Below are 25,771 nucleotides of genomic sequence, written 5' to 3'. Positions count from 1 at the left end.
TCAGTCAGTGTAAACGAGAAGGTGAAAGTAGGTGACAAGAAAGACGGCTTTGCTTAAGGGGGGTAAATACAGCTGCTTATCCCCAGGCCTCTCCACCCACCAGGCAGAAGGACAGGAGGCCTGGGGCTTGGGGAGGAGGAGGAAAGTAAGGACCGGGTCTGGATGCCCTGCTCAGCCCCCCTTAGCTCCTCCGACAAGGAGGCGAACGTGGAGGAGGGGTGGCGGGGCCTCGAGGCACGTCTGTCTTAAGCTTCCCGAAGACTGACGGGTCCGTAAAGGTCACCCAGAGCCGCTCCCGCTGAATCACCCGGCTGTTCCACCACCACCACTGAGGCAACAACTGCACTTAAGAGGAGTCAAACACGTTCTCTGTGGAATATTTCACAAGGAGATGAGGCTCCAATTCAGGAAACGAGGATCGGATCTCTTCATCACCCAACTTGGGTGGTGATTTCCTTGGCAGCTTTTGTGGGTTTTTTTGTTTTTTGTTTTTTGTCTTTTTAGGGCCACATATGGAAATTCCCAGGCCAGAGTTCAAATTGGAGCTGCAGCTGCTGGCCTACGCCAGAGCCACAGCAATGCGGGATCCAGCCATATCTTCAACCTACACCACACTTGTGGCAATGCTGATCCATAACCCACTGAGCAAGGCCAGGGGTCGAACCCACTTCTTCATGGATCCTAGTTGGGTTCTTAACCCAGTGAGCCACAGTGGGAACTCCTTCCTTGGCAGTCTGACAAGCATGTCTGCAAGGACCACAGATACGCACCCACTTGCTTCCCAAGGCCCCTCAAGGAAGCTGTTGCTTTCTGGCACCTCCACCAGCTTAATCCAGCCCAAGTCTATCTCAATTTCAAGTTTATTTTGGCAGACTGTTTTCTGCAAAGCACCCCACCGTTAACTCTCTGCTGATTTTAGCTAATGTGGCAAAGACACCTTCTTTGGCGTGTTTAACAGGAAGCAATCACGTTTCCTCTCCACCTTGCTTGCACTGGAAGGCAGTTTTTGACATTTCAGGAAATGTGGACAAAGAAGAAAAGACAGCTCTGCGTCCAACGCCATGGTCAAGCCTAGGCAACGCACGCTGCACCTGGAACAACTCTTTGAAGAGGCAGAGAATTATGCCTCCCTCAGATGCTGTGGGCCGTGCAAAGAGCAGAAGAGAGGCTTCAGACCCTTCAGATTCATCGCTGCCGAAATTGCTTCCCATCATCACAGGAAGGAGCAATTAAGAATGAAATACAGAGGATTAAATTGTGGGAGAAAAAAGAAGTTTGGGTAAAGTGGGACTGACAGCCATAGAGTTAGAAGAATTTCGATGCAGGAGCACCCACTGTGTCGCAACAGGATGGGCAGCGTCTTGGGAGAGCTGGGACATGGCTTTGATCCCCAGCCCGGAGCAGTGGGTTAAGGATCTGACGTTGCCACAGCTGCCGCTTAGATTGCAACTGTGGCTCGGATCTGATCCCTGGCCTGGGAGCTCCATGTGCTGTGGGACGGCCAAAAATGAAAAAAGAAATTTTTTTTTTCAGTGCAGTTTCAGATCTCCAAGGCAGGTGAGGGGTGGAAATATGGCTTCTTTATAAATAAATAAATAAAGGCCTAGCAAAGCCTTATAAAGAGATAACAACTGTTTCCCAGACTCACTCTGTATGAGATGGATTTATGAACTTTCAAGTGATATTTGAGCTTAAAAAGATTCTTACAGGGTTTTTTCCATGGCAGTGCCCACAGGCCACCTAAATCAAAGACAAAAGGACAACTTGCTTAAAGACGTAAATATTTGTCTTTGGAAGTTGGGCCTAAGAATCTGCCAGTTTAATAAGCATCAGGTCCTCTAGTTTTAGTTAATTATACATAAAATAAATATAACAGCCGTCCTAACACATGTGAGGGGATTCCCATTGCGGTTCTGACTTGGGTCCCCTGATGCTCAGTGACTGGCGTGCAGCACCTCTGCATGTGCCTTTGGGTCACCTGCATGTCTCCTGTGGAAGTATGTCTAGTCGGGTCCTTTGCCTACCTTTTAAACAAGTTATTTATTTCTTTGTTATTGAATTGTTGGAGTTTCTTAGATATTTTCGGTATTAATCCCCTATCAGAGATGTGGTTTTCTCCTTCATTCTGTAGGTTGCCTTTTCACACTGCTGTTTCCTTTGCTGTGCAGATATTTGGCACAAGGATGTGGAGAAGTTAGAACCCGTGTACACATATACATATATACCATGGAATAGTATCTAGCAATAAAAAAGTGGGACATTCTGCCATTTTTTACAACATGGGTGAACCTGGAGGACACAACATGAAATGAAATAAGCCACAGGCAAGGAAGGATAAATACTTTTGACTCCATTTATGTGAGGAATTGAAAATCAACTCTTCACTTATGGTGGAATCTAAGATACAATACAAATGAACCTATCTATGAAACAGAAACGGACTCACAGACACAAAGAACAGACGTGTGGTTGCCGGGGGGTGGGGGGAGGGAGTGGGATGGGCAGGGAGTTTGGGGTTAGTAGATGCAAACTATGACATTTAGAATGGAGAAGCAATGTTCATTCAGCACAGGGAACTATATCCAATCTCCCAGGATAGACCACGATGGAAAGTAATATTAAAAAAGAATGGATATGCATGCATGCCTGAGTCACTTTGCTGTACCGCAGGAAATTGGCACAACATTGTAAATCAACTACTCCTTAAATTATAAATGAATAAATAATTAAACTCATAGGCGCAGAGCACAGCACTGTGTCTGCCAGCGCGGGGAAGGGGCTAGAGGATTTGCTGTTCCCAGGGTTTCAGTGACCTGAGATGATCAAGCTCTCCACAGCTTCAGCACAGCCTTGGGCCTAAAGCCAAGGATACCGTGTGGTGCACTTACAGCTTTACTGAGACGGTGGCTCGCATGTCAGGTTTTCTTGCCACGGAAGAACAGAAGGGAGCAGCATGAGAGAATTTCTGGATCTGCTGAATATACTTACTACCCCGGTTGTAGTGATGTTGTCACAGATGTTTGCACATGTCCATATCCATCAAATTGTGTACATTAAGTATATGCAGTTTTACATCAATGATAACGCAATAAAGTTGTCCCCCCCCCAAAAAAAAGCACTCAGGTGATTTTTAAGGTTTCTTTTAAAAAGTTCTTTCTCCCTAAAACTACATCCTGAACTGAGCAGCAGGGGCCATGGCACATGAGCACACTGGCCCGCCGAGGCAAGTCCCCCTTGAGGGCACAGACAGGACCTTTCCTCCAAAGACCAGACGTGCAGTGACACGTCTCCAGAAATGTGGGGTGACCCAGCTGAGGCCAAACCCAGGGCCACACATTCATGTAAGCATTCACCTAGTCAGGTAGGCAAGAAAGGTGTATTCAATGTCCATCATGAAAAGATGCCGCATCAGGTGCTAAGAATCCAGCAATAAATACGACAGCTCCAGGCCCCGCACCTGGGATTACATTCTTGGAGTGGGCACACTTATAAAACTATAAAGCAACTGTATTTATCACTTGCAGGTGGCATCTAAAATAAGGCACAAACGATCCTATCTACAAAAGAGAAACAGACTCAAGGACGTGGAGAACAGACTTGTGGTTGCCGGGCGGGGGGATGATGGACTGGGAGTTTGGGGTTAGTCGATGCAAACGATGACATTTAGAATATGGATAAGCACTGAGGTCCTACTGCACAGCACAGGTCTCTTGGGACAGACCATGACGGAAGATAGAGTGAGAAAAAGAATGTATGTATATACGCGTGACTGGGTCTCTTTGCTGTATTATAGGAAATTGACAGAACACTGTAAACCAGCTATAACAGGAAAAATTAAAATCATTTTAAAAAATGACCAGGTCACTATACTGTGGGCAGATTGGACAACCACAAACCTCAGCTCCTCACCCAAACAAGAGAGGCAGGAGATCCTGCTTCCAGACTGGCTATGGCCTCAGTGAGACAACACACAGGAAGAGCCTGGCACCGTGTCAGGTGCGCCCCGCTCCATGAAGAAGAGACGCTCACGTGGCCTCACAGACACGAGGACGGACACGCACCTCCAGGCCTTGGTCTTCCTAACCCATTTCTATGGATTCACTAGGGTCTCTGTGATTAAAAAAAAAAAGTATATATTTTATACTTTATTTGGCCTTCATCAATCTCTCACAGAAGCAAGAAGTTACTGGGGAGCTGGCCGTGGGGGACTGTCTAAAGAGGTAGGGCACATGTAGAGAGAAGGGGTGCCCGTGGACTGGACAGGTGCGGCCCCGGGCAGGAATCAGTGGCAAACGCTAGGCTTCCACGGCCTTTGTAGGAGGCAGACAGCTTTTGCAAAGGGTTATGCTAGAAATCACATTTCCCTCGCATGGTCACACAAACAAACAACGTAAATAAAGCATTCTACCCAGAAGACATTAAAAAGGAGCTCGCCAAACGTCTGATTTGGCATTTTGATAAAGCTACCTCTGGTCAGCACTATAAATTTTACGTAGGTACAAGAGGACTGGGCAGACTACAGTAAAACTGGTAAATGTAGGGAATCTCAAAGCAAAGTTGTTTTCATGCAGCTTGGATTCACTGCTTTGTTAGTAACGAAACACCTAAATAGATTTTTTAAATGATGTCTTTTCCAGTTCTTTAATCTGTCATTTCAATGATAAAAAAATTACACTTGTATATCATACTTTGCAATGGTGTGTAAAACACTAATTTTTCTTTTCTTCGGGTTCTTTCTCAAATTTAAAATACTGCTCTTTTTCATGTAACATTAGCTTTTTTGCATATGTTTTATTTCTAATATATTTACATGGATTATCATAATGTTCCCCAAATTCAGAACAGGAAATTACCATTTTTCAAAACAGATGTATAACCATAATGAAGAAGATATATGTAGACAATGCATTTTCCATGTAAGAATCCTAAATTCTCAATGATGACAAATGTTTATGAGAACATAATCCTTTTTTGTTTGTTTGTATATATAAAAGTCATTAACTAATGCAACATGAAAAAATGAATGCTCAGCAATTAAACCCTTATGCAAAATTCTGAGTAATAAAAAGAGAAAGGAATGCCGATGTCTAGTTAAAGCAAAAAGGTTCTATAAAACAGAGACAAATTATAGTATGTACAGTAGGACACCACTGGATAAAATTATACAAGAAATCACACTGCTGAAGCTCGAAAACAAAACACAGAAAGAAAAAAACGTAATTTTGTACATATTATATGATTTCATTTATATAAAGTTCAAAACCAGGCAAAATTAGGAGGACACGAGGAGGGGGTGTTGAGGTCCTGGAAATATTCTGTCTCGATCTGGGTGATGGTAACACGGTGTGGACCGTAGAAAATACCTGATTGTAAACTAAGATCTATGCCATTTACGATAAAATGCATAGAGTTTATGTTCGTTAAAACAAATTTAAAACACTCTTCTTAAAAATGTAATTCATGGGCAAAGTGAGCAGCAACCTGTTATGAAACAAGAAATTCAAATCACGAGCCAATCTGAAGAGGGGCTCAAACTCATTAGAGACAGAGGAATATGCCATTTAGCCTGTGTTTAAGGTTTTTCAAATGTTACTGGAGTGTAGCTGATTCACTAAGTTGTGTAGCTTTCAGGTGTACAGCTAAATGAATCGCACAAATGTATTATCCATTCTTCCTAGATTCTCTTCCTGTAGGGGTGATTACAGAGTACTGAGTAGAGTTCCCCGTGCTACACAGTAAGAACTTGTTGGTTGTCTACTGGTATCCATTGTAGACACAGTAGTGTGTACATGAGAACTCTAAAGTCCTAATTTATCACTTCCCTCCACTTTTCCCTTCGGTATCCAGAAGTTTGGTTCTGAGATCTGTGACTCTGTTTCTGTTTTGTGAATAAGTTCATTTGTATCATTTTTATTAGATTCCACATATAAGCAAAATCCTATGATATATTTGTCTTCATCTGACTGACCTCACTTACTATGATAAACTCTAGGTCCATCCATGGTGCTGCAAATGGCATTACTTCATTGTTTTTGAGGGTTGAGTAATATTCAATTGTATATATACATACCACATCTTCTTTATCCATTCCTCTGTCCATGGACATTTAGGTGGCTTCCATGTCTTTGCTATTATAAACAATGCTGCAATGCATGCTGGGGCCCATGTATCTTTTCAAATTACAATTCTCTCCAGATAGATACCCAGGAGTGGGATTGCTGGATCATATGGTAGTGTTATTTTTAGTTTTTTGAGGAACCACCATACAGTTTTCCATAGTGGTTGTACCAATTCACATTCCCACCAACAGTCTAAAAGGGTTCTCTTTTCTCCACACCCTCTCCAGCATTCATTACGTGTAGACTTTTTGATGACAGCCATTCCGAGTAGTGTAAGGTGGTACCTCACAGTAGGTTTGATTTGCATTTCTCTCTCTCTCTTTTCTGGCCACACCTGCGGCATATGGAAATTCCTAGGCTAGGGATCGAATTGGATCTGCAGCTGAGGCCTGCACCTCAGCCAGAGCAATGCCAGATCCGAGCTGCATCTGCAACAGAAACTATGTCGGGTTCTTAACCCACTGAGCCTCAATGGGAACTCTAATATTTCTCTAATTATTAGCAATGTTGAGCATCTTTTCATGCGTTTTTCTCCCATCTTCTTTGGAGAAATGTCTGTTTAGAACTTCTGCCCATTTTTTGATTGGGTTGTTTGTTTTATTTGACACTGAGCTGCATGAGTTGTTTGTATATTTTGGAGATTAATCCCTTGTCAGTTGCTTCATTTGCAAATATTTTCCCCTGCCTTTTCACTTTCTTGATAACATCCTTAGAAGTGCAGATGTTTTTAATTTTGTTTTTTTTTTCTTTTTATGGCTGCACCTGCAGCACATGTAAGTTCCCAGGCTAGGGTTCGAACTGGATCTGTAGCTGAGGCCTACACCACAGCCATGGCAACACCAGATCTGAGCCACATCTGCAACCGACACCACAACTTCTGGCAACACCAGGCATCCACTGAGCAAGGCCAGGGAACAGACTCACACCCTCACAGACACTATGTCTGTACTGCTTTTCCTTCTGTGTGTGTTTATCTTTTGCAGTTTTTGGTTTGAAATTAACATGAGGTTTTGATATAGAAGTCTGTATATATAGAAGATTGTTTTAAGTTGCTGGTCTCTTAATTCCTAATGCATTTCCCATTTTCTGCATTTGTACTCTCCTCTCACAGTTGCCGATTTTAATACCATATTTATGTGGAAATGAGTTCATATTTTTACTCTATGTTTGCCTTTACTGGTGAGCTTTCTCATTTGTGATTTTTGTTTGTTTGTTTCTAGTTGTGGCATTTTTTTTCTCTGCCTAGAGAAGTTCCTTTAGCATTTGTTATAAAGTTGGTTTGGTGGTGTTGAATTCGCTTAGTTTTTGTTTGTCCATAAAGCTTTTGCTTTCTCAGTTGAATCTGAATGAGAGACTTGCTGGTTAGTGTATTCTTGGTTGTAGGTTTTTTCTTCTTATCACTTTAAATATATAAGGCCACTCCCTTCTGGCCTACAGAGTTTCTGCTTAAAAATCAGCTGGTAACCTTTGTGGTTTGCCTTGTATGTTAAGGATTGTTTTTCCCTTGTTGCTTTTAATATTCTGTCTTGGATTGTTGTCATTTTGATGAAATGGGTCTTGGCATGTCCCTCCTTGGCTTCGTCCTACGTGAGACTCTGTGCTCCCTACCCTTGAGTTTCCTTCCCACCTTAGGGAATGTTTTGGCTACTATTTCTTCAGATATTTTCTCTGGTCCTTTCTCTCTCTCTCTCATATCCTTCTGGTCCCCTGTAATGAAAACATTATATATATATATAGTCTTTTTAGGGCTGTACCTGTGGCATATGCAGGTTCTAGGGGTTGAATCGGAGCTGTAGCTGCCGGCCTACACCACAGCCACAGCAATGCCAGATCCGAGCCTCATCTGTGACCTACACTGCAGCTCACAGCAATGCTGGATCCTTAATCCACTGAGTGAGGCCAGGGATCAAACTGGCGTCCTCATGGATGCTCATCAGATTCGTTTCTGCTGAGTCACTCTGGGAACTCCAAATGTTGGCATATTTAATGGTGTCTCGGGGTCTCTGAGAGTGACTTCACTCCTTTCCATTCTTTTTTCTGTACCCTGTTCCACGGCAGTGACCTCCACCACTCTGTTTTGCAGCTCCCTCATTTGCTGTTCTGCCTCAGCTATTCCGCTATGGATCCCTTCTAGTGTGTTTTCATTTCAGGTGTTGTACTATTCACCTTTGCTTGCCCTTCGAATCCTCTAGGTCTTTGTGGGACACCTACCCTGCCTCCTGGGTCTGCGCCTCCGCTCTTTTTCTGAGAGTTTGATCTTCTTTGCTGTCTTTGCTCCGAATTCTTTTCAGGTAGTCTGCCTAGCTCCTCTTGCTTTAGTTGTTCTTGTGGGTTTTTATCTTCTTCCTTCATCAGGAACGTATTTCGCTGTTGTCTCATTTTGTCTGACTTTCTACGTCTATGCTTTTCTTTCCACAGGCTATAGGATTATAGTTCCTCTTGCTTCTTGTGCCTGCCCACTGGTGGGTGGAGTTGGGTCTTCTCCATCTGGTGGGCAGGACCATGTCAAGAGGTTGGTTTAAAGGTGCCTACAAGCTCAGACTTGGGCAGCCCGTCTGTTGCTTGGTGGGGCTGTGTTCCTGTCCTGCTGGAGGTTTGGCCCAAGGCCTTCCCACACTGAAGCCTACAGGCGGTTGGGTAGGGCAAGGTCTTGGTGCTGAAACGGTGACCTCCAGGATAGCTTGCAGCAATCAGTGTCCCCTGGGGCCCGCCATGACACCAGCATCCTTTCCCTCATAGTCAGCTACAGCCAACCCCTGGACACATAGCTAGGTCCAGCCAAGGCTACTATGAAGCTACTGTTTTGTGCTGCGTCCCAATGCATGTGAAACCTTGTGTGTGCCCTCCAAGAGTGGAATCTCTGTTTTCCCCAGCCTTGTGCCCACCGGCCTTCAAAGTCAAAGACCCTGGGCGATTTCTCTTCCCAATGCCAGGCCCTTGCACTAACCTGGAGGGGCACTTTTATGTGGGAACATCCCTATGTAGGTTGCGTGGGTTTAATGTTTTTGGTGTGAGGGCTGTTTTTAGTGTGGATGCCTGCCACCTCTTTCCTCCATGTATGTTGGCTGTTATTCCCTTGATAGGAGGTGTTACTGATGTTGGGGTGAGCCAGCCTGCACCAAATACTAAGCGAGCCTTCTGTTTGCTCTGCGGTTGTCACAGTCCTATAAGAAGCAGGGTCTGCTCCTTCACTGTTGGAGTATAAAGCCCCCAGATCTGTTTCTGAGCTGTGTTTCTGATCTGCAGTGCAGAGCAGGCAGGAATCGAGTGCTCCCACTGGGAAGATGGCCATTGAGTACTCTTCTGCTGGAGCTGTTCTCCTGTAGGTGTGTTCTGTTGTGTCACCTTTCACTCACTGTGGACTCTCAAAGTACACTGTTGTCAGCACTTCTCTCAGCCCTGCCCTAAGTGTGAGTATGCTGGCAATTGTCTCTGGTGTTTCTCAGGCCAGAGGCAATCCTGCACTGGAGCCTTTAGGCTCTTAGGTAGGGCTGGATCTTGGTGGCAAAAGGGTGACCTCCCAGCGAGCTCCTGGCGACAAGGCATCAGGCCACAAATGCATAGCCCCTGAAGTCAAGTCCCAGGACCCTGTAGTCATGCATCTGGACCTGCTGTGGGAACTATGGAGGCAGCTCAGACTCTGGCCTGACCCAACCCCCATGTGTACGTGCCCACAAGGCCCACAGCTGCTAAAGCCACACCTGTCAGCTGCAGGACTTGCTGTCTATTCCAGTGTTCCACAGGCACTGATTTACAGGACCAGCAGCGGAGATGTAAATCCAGTTTGTGCAACCCCAAGGAGAATTCAGCTCTTCTTCTTCAATCACATGGATCCTGGAACTCAGCTGTAGCTTCAGCCCTACCTCTAACACGTAGGCAATTCACCAGCATCTGCTCCCGAGGTGGCCAGAGCACAGAAGCCCACTCAGGTAGGGGGTGCTAGGGCTGTGGACCAGGCATGTGGGCCACCCAGGTAGGAGCCTCTCCTAGAGCCCACAGGGTCAGAGGCCAGTGCATGGGGAAGGAGGCAGCAATGGTGGCCCCACCATTCATGGGCCATGTTCACGATGGCACTTCACTTCTATGGGGCCTGGGCGTCTTCCATGAACATTCTTGGTTGTGGCATTCCACACTCCTGCCCTTCGGGCTGTTTCCGCCACAGACAACAGAAGTCCTCTCCCTCAATCTGTTCTCTAAACCCCACATTCCAGCACCTAGCAGCCCCTGTACCAGTGCACGCACATCTCAGGCTGGGCACGTGGGGTGGTGGCATGGACCATCTGTGTGTGTCTCACTCTGTCCGACCTGCCACAGACCAATTTGTGTGCTCTCCTCTGAGATCCTGAAACTTCTTTTCCGTCCCAGCTGATCTTCCCAGTAAGGGGACGTCCCCAGGTATGGAAACCTCTCCTTTCTTTCAGCTCCCTTCCAGGGCCATAGGTCCTGTCCAATTTCCTCTTTTTTTTTTTTTTTCTTTCTTTCATCCTATCGGTTACCTGGAGACCTTTCTTGTCCTTTCAGGTGTTCGAGGTCTTCTGACAGTGTTCAGCTGATGTTCTGTGAGAATTGTTCTATTTGCAGATATACTTTTTTTTTTTTTAAGGGCCACACCTGTGGCATACAGAAGTTCCCAGGCTAGGGGTGAGTCGGAGCTACAGCTGCTGGCCTACACACTACAGACACAGCAATGCAGGATCTGAGCTGCATCTGTGACCTGCCCCACAAGCTCATGGCAATGCAGAATCCTTAACCTGCTGAGCAAGGCCAAGGATTGAACCTGTGTCGTCATGGATACTAGTCAGATTCGTTTCTGCTGTGCCACAACGGGAACTCCCGCAGATGGATTCTTGATGTATTTGTAGGAAGAAGTAAGCTCTACATACTTGTATATACTCCTGCTCCACCACCTACTCCACCACCTTGATCCACACCCCCCCAATTTAGCACGTTATAATACTGTTTGGGGTAGGAAGAAGCCTAAAATGATCCCCATGACTCATACATTGTAGCCGGTTCAATCCCCTCCCTTTGACTCTGGGTGAGACCTTGAATATGACGGCTGTGACTGCTCCAGTTAGACTAGATGATAGTAAACATGCAGAGACTTTACAGATCCAACTAAGGTCACCTTTGCATTAATCAAAACAGAGATTTTCCTTTTCACTTTGAAGAAACATGCCACGTCATGAGAGGACCATGCGGCTAAGACCTGAGGGTGACTTCTAGGAACTGAGAGAGAATCCCACCGACAGTCAGTCAACAAGTGCAGACACCAGTACTATGACCAGAAGGAACTGAATTCTGCCAATAAGTTGAAGGAGTCTGGAACAGAACCCCAGTAAGGGCTGTAGGTGAGAATGCAGAGCAGATGGGACTTTACTTCAGCTTTGTTAGATCCCAGGCAAAGAACCCAATTGTCTTGTGCCCAGATTTCTGACCTACAGAAACTGAGATAATAAGGAGATACATATGAATCTGCTAAATCGATGGTAATCTGTTAACAGCAATATAAAACTAACGCAAATTTTGATAACTGGAAATGGAGAGCAGCTGCAATAGTATTTAATGTAGGAATAGCTGAAATCAGTGAGTGGACAAAAGATGGCCAATTTTGGGTGAGCGTGATATGGAAAACCTATACTTCCTTAGACAGACGATTAGAAACCTGAACTTTAAAGATGCTGCCACTGAGGGCTTGGAAGGAAGTGGGACCGTCTCAGTGGAAACTTGTCATGGAGTGGTAGAAAACTCAGCAGAGCCGTCTCCTCCAATTATGGGGAAAGTAGATGGTGTAAGTCAAAAAGTTGGATATTTAGCTAAGGAGACTTCCTAACAGAGAAGTGAAAGCACTGCCTTGTTTCTTCTTGACTCTCATGCCAAAATGAGAAGGGAAAGACAAAAATCGAAGGGCAAAGCATTAAACAAACGGATAACAAGAATAGACGATTTTGAAAACTGTTTCAAGATTTTTTTAAAAGGTGCTGAAAGTCATAAAAAGCTGTTGATAATAGGGCATAGAGAAAAGGCCGTGTGTGACTATGCAACCTTTTGCCAAATCTTCAGAAAAATCAAAAGATCAAAGTGTTCAGTCACAAAAATAGCCCTTAAATAATTTAAGATGCGTGGGTAACATCACCAAGATGGCAAAATACAAAGCTCTAGGTCCTTGTTCCCCAACCAAAACACCAAATAAAACTAAAACTAAACTGAAATCATTTTATAGGAGCACAGGAGCTCTGGTAGCCAGTCAAAGATCTACAGCAACCAAGCAAACTCCCAATCAAAACCAAAACAAATCCCACATTAAAACTGGTAGGAAACTGCATAGTTCCTACCAGTTTGGCCCATCCCTTTCCCAGAGTGGTATAGTCATGAGGAATTGGCCTAATTCCTTGGAGAGCAAAGAGCAGAGTGGACTTTTTTTTTTTTTAATTCTATCTTAGTAATAGGCTTCCAGAGGGCCTGGTGTCTGTTTCACATGACTTGGAGCTCATACGGGAACAGTGGCAGTGCTGGATCCCAGGCCAGAAACCAAAGAAGACAGAGGTGGATGTCATAGAACACAAAGGCTTACAGGGGGACTGCAGGACACCTAGGGACACGATATTGTGGGTTGAGAACTATAATAGAATAGCTGAGACCCCAAGAAGAAGCTGGGTGAGACTCTTTGGAAAAGTTAAGTCATTTAAAAGAAGCCAGGAGAAGTCAGGAAAAAAGCACACACAGGCCTGCCAAAATGAATGCCCAGAAAAGAACTGAGAAGGCCTTAAGCCTTTTCCTTGGCTGATCTCAAGCCCCAGGGGACCGCTAATTAGTAAAGTCTTCCACAAATTAGTCTGCAAAGATGCGGAGAACCAGCTGTTTCCAAAAGCCCAAATTTAAACAAATGATCTCACACACACACACACACACACACACACACACACACACACAGGGAAACATGGCCCATTCAAAGGACCAAATTAATCGCCAGAAAAAAATCTTGGAAGAAACATATACATCAGACTTACTAAATAGAAACTTTAAAAACAACTATTTTAAATACCCTCAAAGAGCTAAAGGAAAACACAAAGAACTAAAGAAAAGCAGAAAAATAACATGAATCAATTGAGAATATCAACAAAGAGACTAAATCACATTTTTTAAAAAGAACCAAAGAGAAACTCTGAAGCTGAAAAATATAATTGAACTGGAAAACTCAATAGAAGTTTACTAGCACAGTGAGACAGAAGAAATAATCAATGACCTTAAAGATAGTCTCTGGAGATTTGGGGGTTTGAGGAGTAAAATTTAAAAAAAAAGAATGAATAAAGAAAAGTGAACAGAGCCTAAGGAGTTTATGGGATACCAAAAAGCCCGCGCAATATATGCATTATGAGAGTGTCAAAAGAAGGGAGAGACAATTATTTAAAGAAATACAATAGAAAGCTCTAAATCTGAGGGAAAGATGTGAACTGCCAGAAATATATGACAGAGGTTATATCCCATGACTAAGTGGAATTTAACATTCAAAAAACACTTAAGGACCAAAAACACATGATCACACCAGACATGCAGAAAAAGCATCCGGTGAACTATTTTATATTCACGCCAACGGTGCACAGGAGTTCCAATTTCTCTATTTCATTTCCAACATTAGTTTTTTCATTCTCTCTTTTTCTACAGTGACCATATTTATGCATACCAGGTGACACCTCATTGTGGTTTTCACTCCCACAAAGGTTATCGCACAACACTGATTTCCGGTGCTACACAGCAGGTCCCTGCTGGCTACCCACGGCTTATTCCAGTGTGTATGTGCCAATCCCACCCACCCAGTCCACCCCTCCCTGCCCCCACCGGTCCCCTTTGGTAACCATAAGTTGGTTTTTGAAGTCTGTGAGTCTGTTTCTGTTTTGTAAATAAGTTCATTTGTATCATCATTTGCTTTTAGATTCCACATATAAGTGATATCATCATTTGTTTTTAGATTCCACATATGAGTGATATCAACTGATACTGGTCCTTTATCTGACCTACTTCACTTAATATGATAATCTTCAACTTTTAAAACAAGAGGTTTTGATGAGGATGGTGACATTAACCCTCCAAGGGAGATGCAGGAAACACTGACTTACAGTGACCAGGAGAAGGCTCTGGAGGCTCTAGATCCATCCTTGGGGCAGCCTCAGATGGCTTCTTGGAATCTTGAAGAAGATTCAGAAACACCTTTTGGAAAATGGAAAAGAGCTTCGCATTATTTTATGTTCCTTTCCACGTTGCCCTTTTTTTTCGCCTCAGTTACCCACCCAAGTCATTATGACAATATTCCCACGCACCGTGTTTCACTTGGTCATGCGGTTAAAGGGTACAACTCCAAGCTCTTGCTGCTTACAGGACGCAGAAGTGAGCGAAACCTGACCATGAGTCTTGGGGCGCTTTCATCCTGATCAACTCCATGGACAAGAGCAGGTGGGGCAAAGGCAATGCTGATCACTGTGCATTGATTCAACTCGAGTTTATGAGGCACCAGCCCAGCATTTTAGAAATTTGGGGGTGAACCAAAGAGGCTCACTGCTTATTTAACCTGGGCAGCACACCATGGGTAACCATCCCCACTGGACGAGCCTTCTCCAAGGGCTACTGGACACCATGCCACTCAAACATGTTCCTTTAAGAAACTTCCTTGAGGTCACTGTTTGGTTAGCGCTGGAAGTAAAAGCCGAGTCCCACTGTTCAAATCCAAGAATTGGGCCCACATCAGCCAGAGTGAGGAGGAAAAGCATGGAGCCAGAAGAAGAGGTGGCAGTAGGGGTCCTTGGGCTGCTCCTGGAGGTTGAGGAGGGCTTGGGGGTGAGGTAGAGGGGCATCCATAAACTACCACGAGGCAGGGAAGAGGTCAGGCGAGCTGCCATGCATCCCTGCAGAGAAGGACTGGGACACTGGGCTCTGGGGGCAGAGGCTCCACCTTGGCAAAGGTCCAGGCCACCCCCCCATGGCACACACAGGACTCAAGCCCTGTCTGGAGACCAGGGGAGATGATAATGGCAGCCAATTCAGTGCGATGTCCTGGCAATGACTTTCGGCACTCACTCAGCTGGCCACGACTCACTCAGTGTCCCCTGCGGACCAGGCACCAAGCCAGGCACTGACCTTTGCCACCCTGTCTGCTGGCAAGAGCACACTCGCACTTCTGCATCACTCTGCGCTCCGTCACACTGGTAACTCACATTCCGTGAGTCCCAAGGCAGCAGCCTGCCTGGACCTGGGATTTCTGTAAGCAGCACTAGCATCCTGACTCGGTTTATTTCAGGAAGTGAGCACGGAGGTGTTGACTGTCTCTAGGTGTGTGGAGGGGCCTGGGGGGCACCGGAGGAGAAGCAGCAGCAGGAGAGCCGGTGTGGGAGGGAGAGGCGCCCAACCTCTCTGCATGAGGCTAATTAGCTCAGGATAGAATCCTGCTAAGAGAAAGGAGCCCTCCGAATTCATGAACAGCCGTGAGGTTTCATTGGGTCTGATGTGGGTACTTTTATTGGTTAAGATAACCTCTTGCTGATTCCCACTAAGACCTCAAGGAAAAGCTGCAAACCTAAGGACACGGAGAAACAACAACAGGAATAACACAGTAGTTGTGACACTGTGCCCTGTGTCACCTTGGGCAAACAATTCTCTGGCTTAGCCTTCTCCTATGATAAATGGTCATAGCCAGACACATCAAACTGAATTGCCAGAAGCAGGGGATGGATTGCTAGATAAAGTGGGGAGGACAATGCCAGGCACTTGGGAAGCTCTCTCGACCTGGTCCTCAGCGCGGGCAGAGGAAGAGCGGGATGCCCGCGACGCCTGTGCCACATCATCTCATTTAATTCCTCAATCAACCCCATGAGACCGGGACTGTTTGCCCACCTAAGAGGAGGGCACGGAGGCCTGGCACGATCAGCATTCATTCACCAAGGCCGTTTACAAAGAATGAAACTGGAAACAGGAGAAATAGTGTGAGGCCCGATTTACTTACAGAGCAAATACTTTTCTCTGCATCTGATTTTAATGGTACTTTCACTGGATGCTAACATGTAATTGTGAATTATATAAAGCATATCTTTATAACAAAGGAGGCATTCTTGATGATCATTTCATCTATTCTTTTTAAATTTTCTCTCTCTTCCTCCTTTCTTAGCAAGGTACTGTGTGTGTGTGTGTGTGTGTGTGTGCACGCGCACGCATGTACACATGTTGGTGTACACGCTGGAGAAAAAGTGCATAGGCTTTGCTCTCCTATCTCACAGGTCACTGGAATACAATCAACACAGCACAGCACTCGGTGTCAGGTACACTGTCAGAATTATCAAACTTGGAGTTCCTGTCGTGGCTCCATGGGTTAAGAAACCAACTGGTATCCACGAGGTTGTGGGTTCCATTCCTGGCCTTGCTCAGTGGGTTAAGGATCCAGCGTGCCCTCAAGCAAAGAAAAAAAGAATTCTCAAACATCACAGGTGAAAGGCAGGCTGAGACAATAAGAATGTCGTGACTGCTGTCTCGTGCCCGCTCACCTTGGCGGTGAGCACAACCTCCTGGAGGCTCTGAGAATACCATCGCGGCCCGATGAAGAGACAGGACCAAAACAGGTCCCATCTGTCAAAAGTATGTGATGATGACTGCCGGACTCAAAGGTTTGAGCTTTGATGGAGCTAACCCCTCATTATTCTGGGCTGTAATCCCCATGTTCCTGGCATCACTGTTCCCAACAGCCAAGATGTGGAAGCAACCTCAGTGTCTGTGAGTGGATGAGTGGATGAGGAAGCAGTAGCATATCTGTATGTGTACGAGGGGGTGTTGTTCAGTCATAAACAAGAAGGACATCCTGGAGTTCCCGTCGTGGCGCAGTGGTTAACGAATCTGACTAGGAACCATGAGGTTGTGGGTTCAATCCCTGGCCTTACTCAGTGGGTTAAGGATCCGTCATTGCCGTGAGCTGTGGTGTAGGTCGCAAACGCGGCTTGGATCCCGAGTTGCTGTGGCTCTGGCGTAGGCCAGCAGCTACAGCTCCGATTTGACCCCTAGCCTGGGAACCTCCATGTGCCATGGGAGCAGCCCAAGAAATGGCAAAGACCGAAAAAAAAAAAAAAAAAAAGGACATCCTGCCACTTTGAACTCCATGAATGGGCTTCGAAGGCATTATGCTAAGTGAGATAAATCAGACAGAGAAAGACAAATACTGTATCCTCTCACTTCTATGAGGAATCTGAAAAAAAACCCAAAAACGAATGGGTAGATCCAGAGACCAGACTGGGGGGTGCCAGTGGTGGGGCGCTGGGGGTGGGAGAAATAGGGACAGTCAACAGATACCAACTTCTGGTTGTCAGTCCTGGGGTATAATTACAGCAGGGTGACTACAGTTCATACCATGTGGTGTATTTTAAAGATGCTACGAGAACAGTTTTTTAAGTTTCCCATACAAGAGAAAACATAACTATGTAAGGTGATGAACGTTAACTAAGTTTATAATCGTAATCATTTACCAGTATATAAATAAATCAAATCACTATGTTTTACAACTTAAACTAATACAATGTTATATGTCAGTAAAACTGGGGGATGGTGAGGTCAAGTCCCAAGGACATTAATAGTGTGAAAATAATTTATAATTTAACACAACTATGGATTTAAGGACAAAGCCTATGGCCTTTCTGCTCTCTGCTTTAAAGGAACAGTAAAGTCAACAGTTTGGAGATTCTTCATCTGGGGGCCTACTCTTAAATTAGAAGAGCTGCAGGGTCTAAATATTTCTGACCGCCCGTGTCACCTCAATACCGATTGTGCCATCAATCTTCTGGGTGGCAGGGCTGGGTCTCTCCCCTTCAAGAAGTGTTAGACCCCAACCTCCACCTGCACTCAAAGTGCCAGGTTGACAGACTGTGCCCTGGAGACGGCCAGTGAAAGGTGCCTTCTGCTTGGATGCTGGAGAAATTCATGAAACCGACCCAACTCTGGGCCAGCGACATCACCCCCTGAGAAGAGACACTGGCACAGGAAGGACTTCCACACTGTGGCCCACGTAACACGCTGCGTCTTCCCAGTTTCCCAAATGTGATTTTCTTTTTAAGAAGCAGGAGACTAAACCGTGGGGGACGCTTAGAGGGTACAGACTGAGAGTTACTGGCCAGTCCTCTCCAGGTGCAGGACTCTGGGCAGAGCTGTCCCCTGGCAGGCCACACCGGGCACACAGAAAGACTCCCATTATTTTAGAGAAACTTGTGTGAATTTCCGACTGCTGATACAACAAATTATGCCAAATGAGGGGCCTTAAAACAACACACATCTATCACCTTATAATTCTGGAAGTCAGAGATCTAAGATGGGCCTTGGGGACCATGACCACAGTGTCACAGGCTCCTTCTGGGGGCTCGAAGGGAGGATACGCTCCCTTGCTTCCTGCCATTTCTAGTGACGTCTACGTTCTCCGCTGGTGGTCACAGCCCCATCCTCCATCTTCAAAGCTCATCACCCTGGGCTCTGCTTCCAGGAAGACCGCACCATCTCCTGGGTCCAGCCTTGCCACGTGCCTCTTATGAGCACCGCTTTGATCACACCAGACCTTCCAGGAGCATCGTCTCATCACAAGGTCCATATAGGAAACACGTACAGGTTCCGGGGATTAGGCGAGCCCTTGGGACTGGATTGGCTCTGGAGCTTCAACTCCTGGTTTTCAATAGAGAGAGAGACAGGGGCAAGGACAGACCCTCCAGCTCTGCCTGGGAATGGACAGGGGGGGCAGCAAGACTGCAATGGAGCAGCCAGGCTCCCAGGAGAGACAGGGATTCTAGCACGAGGGCTGGGACAGTGCGAGAGGATCCAGGAGCACCTGTCCTCTCCGGAAGTTAAGAGACCACTCAAAGATGGTGAGAATGTGTTAGAAACACAGAAGTCAGCCTGAGGGGGGGTCCACTGGCTAAATCGGACGTGATTCCTGCATCCGTGTAAACAAGCATCACAGTAAATTGTTACTTACTGAATAAAACAAGAAGCGACAAGTCACTACAGATATAAACAAATAAACAGGGTGACGAGCAAGTGCTTCTTGGAGGTCCTGCTGTGGTGCAGTGGGTTAATGATCCAGCTCGTCTCTGGGGTATTGGTAGTTCGATCCCCAGCCTGGCACAGTGGGTTAAGGACCCAGCATTGCTGCAGCTGTGGTGTAGGTCACAGATGCAGCTCGGATTCCATCCCTGGACAAGGAACTTCCACATGCCATGGGGGCGGCCAAAAAGGGGGGAAAAGGAAGGAATGCGTAAAAAGAAAGAAAGAAAGAAAGAAAGAAAGAAAGAAAGAAAGAAAGAAAGAAAGAGCGAGCAAGTGCTCCTTACTCTTTAATGCCAACTAAAAGGTGCAGAATGAGTGCCAGAATTAGGAAGAGCTCCCCTTGGCTAACGTCTTAGCCACAGGGGCAAGGAACACGAGACGCTGCTAACGCTAGCGGGGAAGTGGGCTGAGGAATGGAAATTTACAGAGTCTCAAAGCGCGTCCTCAAAAGAGCCAAAGTAATGAAGACAAAAGGAAATTAACTTCAGGTGGAAATGCCCGATGATGACACCACTCGACGTGACCATCAAAGCTCTGGCCGCAGCGGGAGGGACCTCGTGCCAGGAGGCGAGGCGGGAAGTGGTGAGACAAGGCACCACTCCAGACAGAGGCACAGAGCCCGGTCTACCAGGAGGAAACAGGATGAACCCTGTGCAAAATGACTGCTCTGTCCCCTGCAGAGCAGGTGTCACCTACTCTGTCACCTGCCACCTTTGGCCAGGTCACCAAAGTCAAGGAAACAGAAAGTCTTGGGTTGGCTCCTTTTGCTCTCAAGGGCGTGAATGGCACTGGTGAAAACATGACGGGCCGGACTCCACAGGGATCCTTGTTCTCACAGAGCGAAAGCCAGTCAGTCAGTCAGTCAGTCATCAACGTATGTCAGGCCCTTATTCCCACCCTGGACTGGACTTTTTCATCCTCTTCATGCTGGGTAAGATGGGCGTGTGCGCCCACGGGACGGACACGCAGGCTCCTCTCGAAAGAGAGACAGAGGAGCCCACGGAACAGAACTCCGCGAGCCCAGTGCACGTGGGCAGTCTGACCGACCCAGAATAGAACTGAAAGCGTCACGTTTACTAAAAACGCACTGGACATCAACCATCGGGGAGGCGCTGCGTGCGCAGGGGCGGAGGACATACGAGGAGTCCTGGTAACTCGGTTCAGTGACTTCTACAAAGAGTCTCTTTAACGACACACTGTTAAAAACTCGCTCTACTGGCGTTACAGCGGAAGACTCTGCCTTGGCCTCAGAGGTGTTCCCAAATGCACTTTATCTGCACAACCATGGGGTCCTGCTCCCCCGACCCCTGTCCCACATCAAGAAAACACTGTCGCGTGCACTGGGAGGTGGGGGGAGTGGGAATGTCTTAATAAAATCTGTGACCCCCCGGGATCAAATTTTCCATCCCAGTCTCACTGGCTGGGGGCCTATTTAGGGACCGTGATTTACAAGGAATGTATCGTCCTTTTCAGTGAATCCTGCTCTCCAGCCGCAGAGTCAGCCGTGTGGGCTGGCGGACCCTCCTCGCCCACTGTGAAGTCCTCAGGCAAAACGCAGATGAACAAAGAAAAGGGGTCTTGTGGTGCCACTGCAGCCCCGCTAACTGCGGATCGATCAGACCCGAGACACGAAAGTCAATACCTGGCAAGTGTGAAGACACAAAATTGGTTGAGATAGATATTTTATATACTAGACTAAACAAAAGAAAGGTTTTTCAAAGGTGCTTAATCTTTTTCCGATTTAAGATAGCTTTCTCAAATAGATCCAAATACACTACAAAATTATATTTTGTTAAATCTCCTGAAATACACAAAGCGTTGGCTGTCCCTAACACAGATACCTTCTTTTTCAGCATTTGTGTGTGTGTGAGAGAGAAGAAAGTTATGAGATTGCATCAATCAATATTCGTTTAGCACCTATTTTGTACAAAGCATGTACTAAGCGTAGCAGGTGGAAATTACTGCAAGTAATTGGAGAAGCCATACGAAGTCTCCAGCGTAATTGGGCAGCTGGTTCTGTGGCTTCTCACTGGGCTTGTTTGGGGATGATTAACCAAGGACGGGAGACGGGAGGGGAAAAGAAGAAGCAGTTTGCAGAGGGGCACCTTGTGTGGAAGAATATAATTCTTTTAAGACGGCAGGAAGGAGGCAACCCCTCTGGACCCAGACTGCCGTGGGAGTTCTATGACCTTAGGCATTTGTCAAAATGGTTCAGAATGGATTTTACTGTGAGGAATTTAATGATTTTTTTTTAAAGAAGACAAAGAGGAGGAAGATTAAGAAATGTCCATGGAGTGTTCCCTGATGGCCTTAGTGGTTAGGACTTGATGCTGTCGCAACTGCAGCCTAGGTTCAATCCCTGGTCTGGTCACTGAGCTCCCTATCAGGCGTCTGTGTGCCATGATCCAAAAAAGAGAGAGAGGGAGGGAGGGAGGGAGAGAGAAAGAGAGAGAAATGTCCAAAAGGAATTATATTCAGTATCTTGCAGTAAACAATAAGAGAAACCGGGCTTAAAATACACGTATATGTGGATAATTGAGTAACTTTTTTTAATCCCTGAAATTAACATGAGATTATAACTCAACTGTACTTCAGTAAAAATAAGAAAGGTCCAAAGGCACATGGATGGGTAAAGTGCAATAAAATATTTTGGAGAAGAAAGGCAAACATTAAAGAGAACCAGGAATATTTAAGAAACAAAGCATAAAAAGAATGTTCAGAAGTCAGACTATGATGGAACGCCAACCATGACATAAAAATAGAGAGGGACCCAAACACAGAAACGCCTAATTTGAGAATAAACCACTGCACAGGTATTTCAGAGATAGCAGCCCTTAAAAGAATACTGCTAAGTCCTCCCCTTTGTGGGTTCTTCCTTCCCTGTGTGTAACCTACTTCCAGTATCATTACATTACATGATCCAAACAAAAACAGTGTGGGCAAGTTAGGGAGGATTTCTAGTTTAGGGTTCAAACAGTAACGTTCCAGCCTAAGACATCTGACCAGCTTCACCCTCACGGGAAACACAACCCGGGAACCCCCTTTCTCACCACGGCTTGGGCACCCCTCCTGCTGCAGCTGAAGAGACTGCGCATTAAATGGGAGACCCTGGGTTCTCTGGGAAAGGGGAAGAGGTCACAGGGCCCAGGTACAAACGTACGTGCTTGCACAAAAGTACAATCCTTTTGGGAAACAGCTGTCTGACAATTCGCATGTCTGAAGGTTCATATCTTAGACCTAGAAACTACACTTCTGATTCTAAGATGATGCAGGACCCCACCCTGTTCACAGACGCTTGTATCATGTCGATAATATCAAAACACTTCAAACAACTTAAGTGCCCCGGCATGAGGAAGTGAGGAACTGGATGACAGAATTTTCTTCACATCGGAAATTATTTTTCTTTAAAAAGGAGCTCTCGTTGTGGCTCAGCAGATTAAGGATCTGACATAGTGTCTGTGAGGATGTGGATTCGAGTCCTGGCCTTGCTCAGCAGGTTTAAGATCCAGGGTTGCCGCAAGCTGCAGCAAAGGTTATAGAGGCAGCTCAGAGCTGGTGTTACTGTGGCTGTGGTGCAGGCCTGCAGCTAAAGCTGCAACTTGACCCCTAGCCTGGGAACTTCCATATGCCACATGTGCAGCCAGAAAAAGAAAAAGAAAAGAAATTATGTAGCCATAAAAATAATGGTTATGAGGAAAATGGATACTGCCTAAGATACATATTGTTAATTGGATAAGTCCTATTAGAAAACAAAAAAAAAAAGGTATATGCAATGATCTCAAATTCTCACTCTGGGACCAGAGGGCTTCACAGCTGAATTCTACCAAATATACAAAGAAAAAGTTACATTGATCTTTCCTAAATTCTTCAAAAAGGTTGAAGAAGGAACACTTCCACAGATATTCTATGAAGCCACCATCACCCTACTACCAAGATCAGAAAAATCAAAGATACCACGAAAAAGAAAATTATAGGCCAGTATCTTTGACAAACATAGATGAAAAAGTCCCAGCAAAATTTTAGCAAATGAAATCCAACAACACATTAAAAAAGATCATACACCACGACCAAGTGGGATTCATCTCAAGTCCACAAGGATGGTTCGACATTCACAGATCGATGTAATTCACCACATTAAGAAAAGAAGCATCCAAAATGACACGATCATCTCTGCAGATGTAGACAAAACATTCGACAAAGTCCAACATCCACTCATGATCAAAACTCTTACCAAAGTGGGTCTGGAGGGAACATATCTCAACATAATAAAAGCCATTTATAACAAACCCACAGCCAATAGAATACTCAATGGAAAAGAAAGTCTTCCTGCTAAAAATATGGAACAAGACAAGGATGCCCACTCTCACCACTTTTATTCAACATAGTATTGGAAGTCCTAGCCAGAGCAATTACACCAAAAAAAAAAAAAAGGAAAAAAGATATCCAAATTGGAAGAGAAGAGGTAAAACTGTCATTATATGCAGATGACATAATACCATCTACAGAAAGCACAGGAAGCTCCCATTGTGGCTAAGTGGGTTAAGAATCCCACTAGATCCATGAGGATGCAGGTCCAATCCCTGGCCTTGATCAGTGGGTTAAGGATCTGACATTGCCATGAGCTACGGTGTAGGTCACAGATGCAGCTCATATCTGGCTTTGCTGTGGCTGTAGTACAGGCTGGCAGCTATAGCACCAATTCAACCCCTAGTTCAGAATTTGCATATGCCTCAGGTGTGGCCCTAAAAGGGAAAAAAAATAAAATAAAATAAAATATCTTTTAAATTAAAAAAAAAATTTAATGGGACCTAATCAAACTTACAAGCTTTTGCACAGCAAAGAAAACCATAAGCAGAACAAAAAGGCAACCTATAGACTTGAAGAAAATAATTGCAAATGATGCACCCAACAGGGCTTAATCTCCAAAACATACAAATAACTCATACAACTCAACAAAAAGAAACAAACAAACAACCCAGTCAAAAAAATGGGCAGAAGACCTAATTAGACATTGCTCCAAAGAAAACACACAGATGGCCAGTAGGCACATGAAAAAAACGCTCAGCATCACTAATTATTAGAGAATTGCAAATCAAAATTACAAAGAAGTACCACCTCACACGGCTGGAATGGCCACCATTCACAAGTCAACAAATAACACATGCTGGAGAGAGCGTAGAGAAAAGAGACCCCTCCTGCACTGCTGGTGGGAAAACGGAAATTGGTGGAATCACTTTGGGAGACAGTACGGAGTTTCCTCAGAAAACTAAATATAAAACTAACACATGATCCAGCAATCAGACTCCTGGGCATCTATCTGGACAAAACTGTAATTTGAAAAGATACATGCACCCACCCCCCGCCGTGTTCACTGCAGCACTATTCCCAATGGCCAAGACATGGAAACAACCTAAATGTCCATCAACAGATGAATGGATTAAGAAGATGTGGTGCGTATATACAAGGGAATATTACTTAGCCCTAAAAAGAAACAAAACAATGCTATCTGCAGCAACATGGATGCAGCTATAGATTCTCACACAAGTGAAGTAAGTCAGAAAGAGAACAAATACCACATGCGATCACTTATACGTGGAATCTAAAATACGGCACAAATGAACCTACCTACAAAACACAAACAGACTCACAGACACGGAGAACAGACTTGTGGCTGCCGAGGGGGAGGCGGAGGGAGTGGGAAGGACACGGAGTTTGGGGTTAGTCAATGCCAACTATGACATTTAGAATGGATAAGCAATGAGGTCCTACTGTACAGCACAGGGAATTTTATCCAACCACTTCCTGGGACGGACCATAATGGAAGAAAAAATTTTTTAAAAAAGAATGTATATGTATGTATGACTGGATCACTTTGCTGTACAGCAGAACTGGCACAACGCTGTAAAGCAACTACGCTTTAAAATAAAATTCTGGGCGAGTCCCTAACAGGCCCCAGCTCTCCAGGGAGGGGAGCAGAGAGGGGGTGGAGAAATCAGAGAGAAGCCAGGAGGGAGGGTCTCAGGGAGGCTGGGCAAGGAGACTGGCGGGTGGGGAAGCAGGCGGGAATGCAGAGTCACTGAGTCAGAGGAAGGGACAGCCCTGCACGAAGCCCACTTGGGCTCTTGAGCTGCCGCTGGTGTCACACCCATCCGGGGGAGGGGGCAGGAGCCCAGGGTGCTGCAGGGGACCACCACGCGGCCAGCCCTCTGGGCATCCAGGGACATGCCATGCAGATCCCATCAAACTGCAGGTGGCAGGCACTAAGGTCCCTCCATCAGTCTCTTTGCCCGGCTCTTCATGGCCCCCATTTCGCAACTGGGGGGGGGGGGCGGCACGGAGCATGGGGAGACAAGTGCCAGGGGTCTGGGGGCAGGATTCCAACCACAGACTGAGCCAGGGCCTGTGCTGGGCCCCCAGAGTCATCAAGCCCGTCACCCCCAAAGCTCCACTCCACCTAATGACAAATATCCCAGGCGTCCCGAGGCTTCTGACTCTACTGGGAGGGAGACGGAGGGAGGACACTAGGGAGAAGATGCTGAAGCATCTTTTTTACGCATAGCATAGCTTTTAGCCAGCCTCTCCCTAGACGTACG

The 25,771-nt window shown here is 45.7% G+C and overlaps 1 protein-coding gene across 10 annotated transcripts in view; it reads right to left on the bottom strand.

Moving 5' to 3' along the window:
* The window catches only part of LOC100514786 (ATP-binding cassette sub-family A member 13), a 348,431-nt gene that overhangs the window by 142,046 nt on the left and 180,614 nt on the right, over positions 1–25,771 (bottom strand). For all 10 annotated transcript variants that reach the window (XM_021063898.1, XM_021063900.1, XM_021063901.1 and 7 more), the window contains one exon: positions 14,237–14,327. In XM_021063898.1, the coding sequence (XP_020919557.1) occupies positions 14,237–14,327 (91 nt within the window). The remainder of the gene's footprint in view (positions 1–14,236; positions 14,328–25,771) is intronic.

This window comes from Sus scrofa, chromosome 9, assembly GCF_000003025.6.
Source record: "Sus scrofa isolate TJ Tabasco breed Duroc chromosome 9, Sscrofa11.1, whole genome shotgun sequence".
Taxonomy (NCBI): domain Eukaryota; kingdom Metazoa; phylum Chordata; class Mammalia; order Artiodactyla; family Suidae; genus Sus; species Sus scrofa.
Note: the sequence above shows the minus strand (reverse complement) of the source record. Positions and strands in the feature narration are given on the sequence as shown.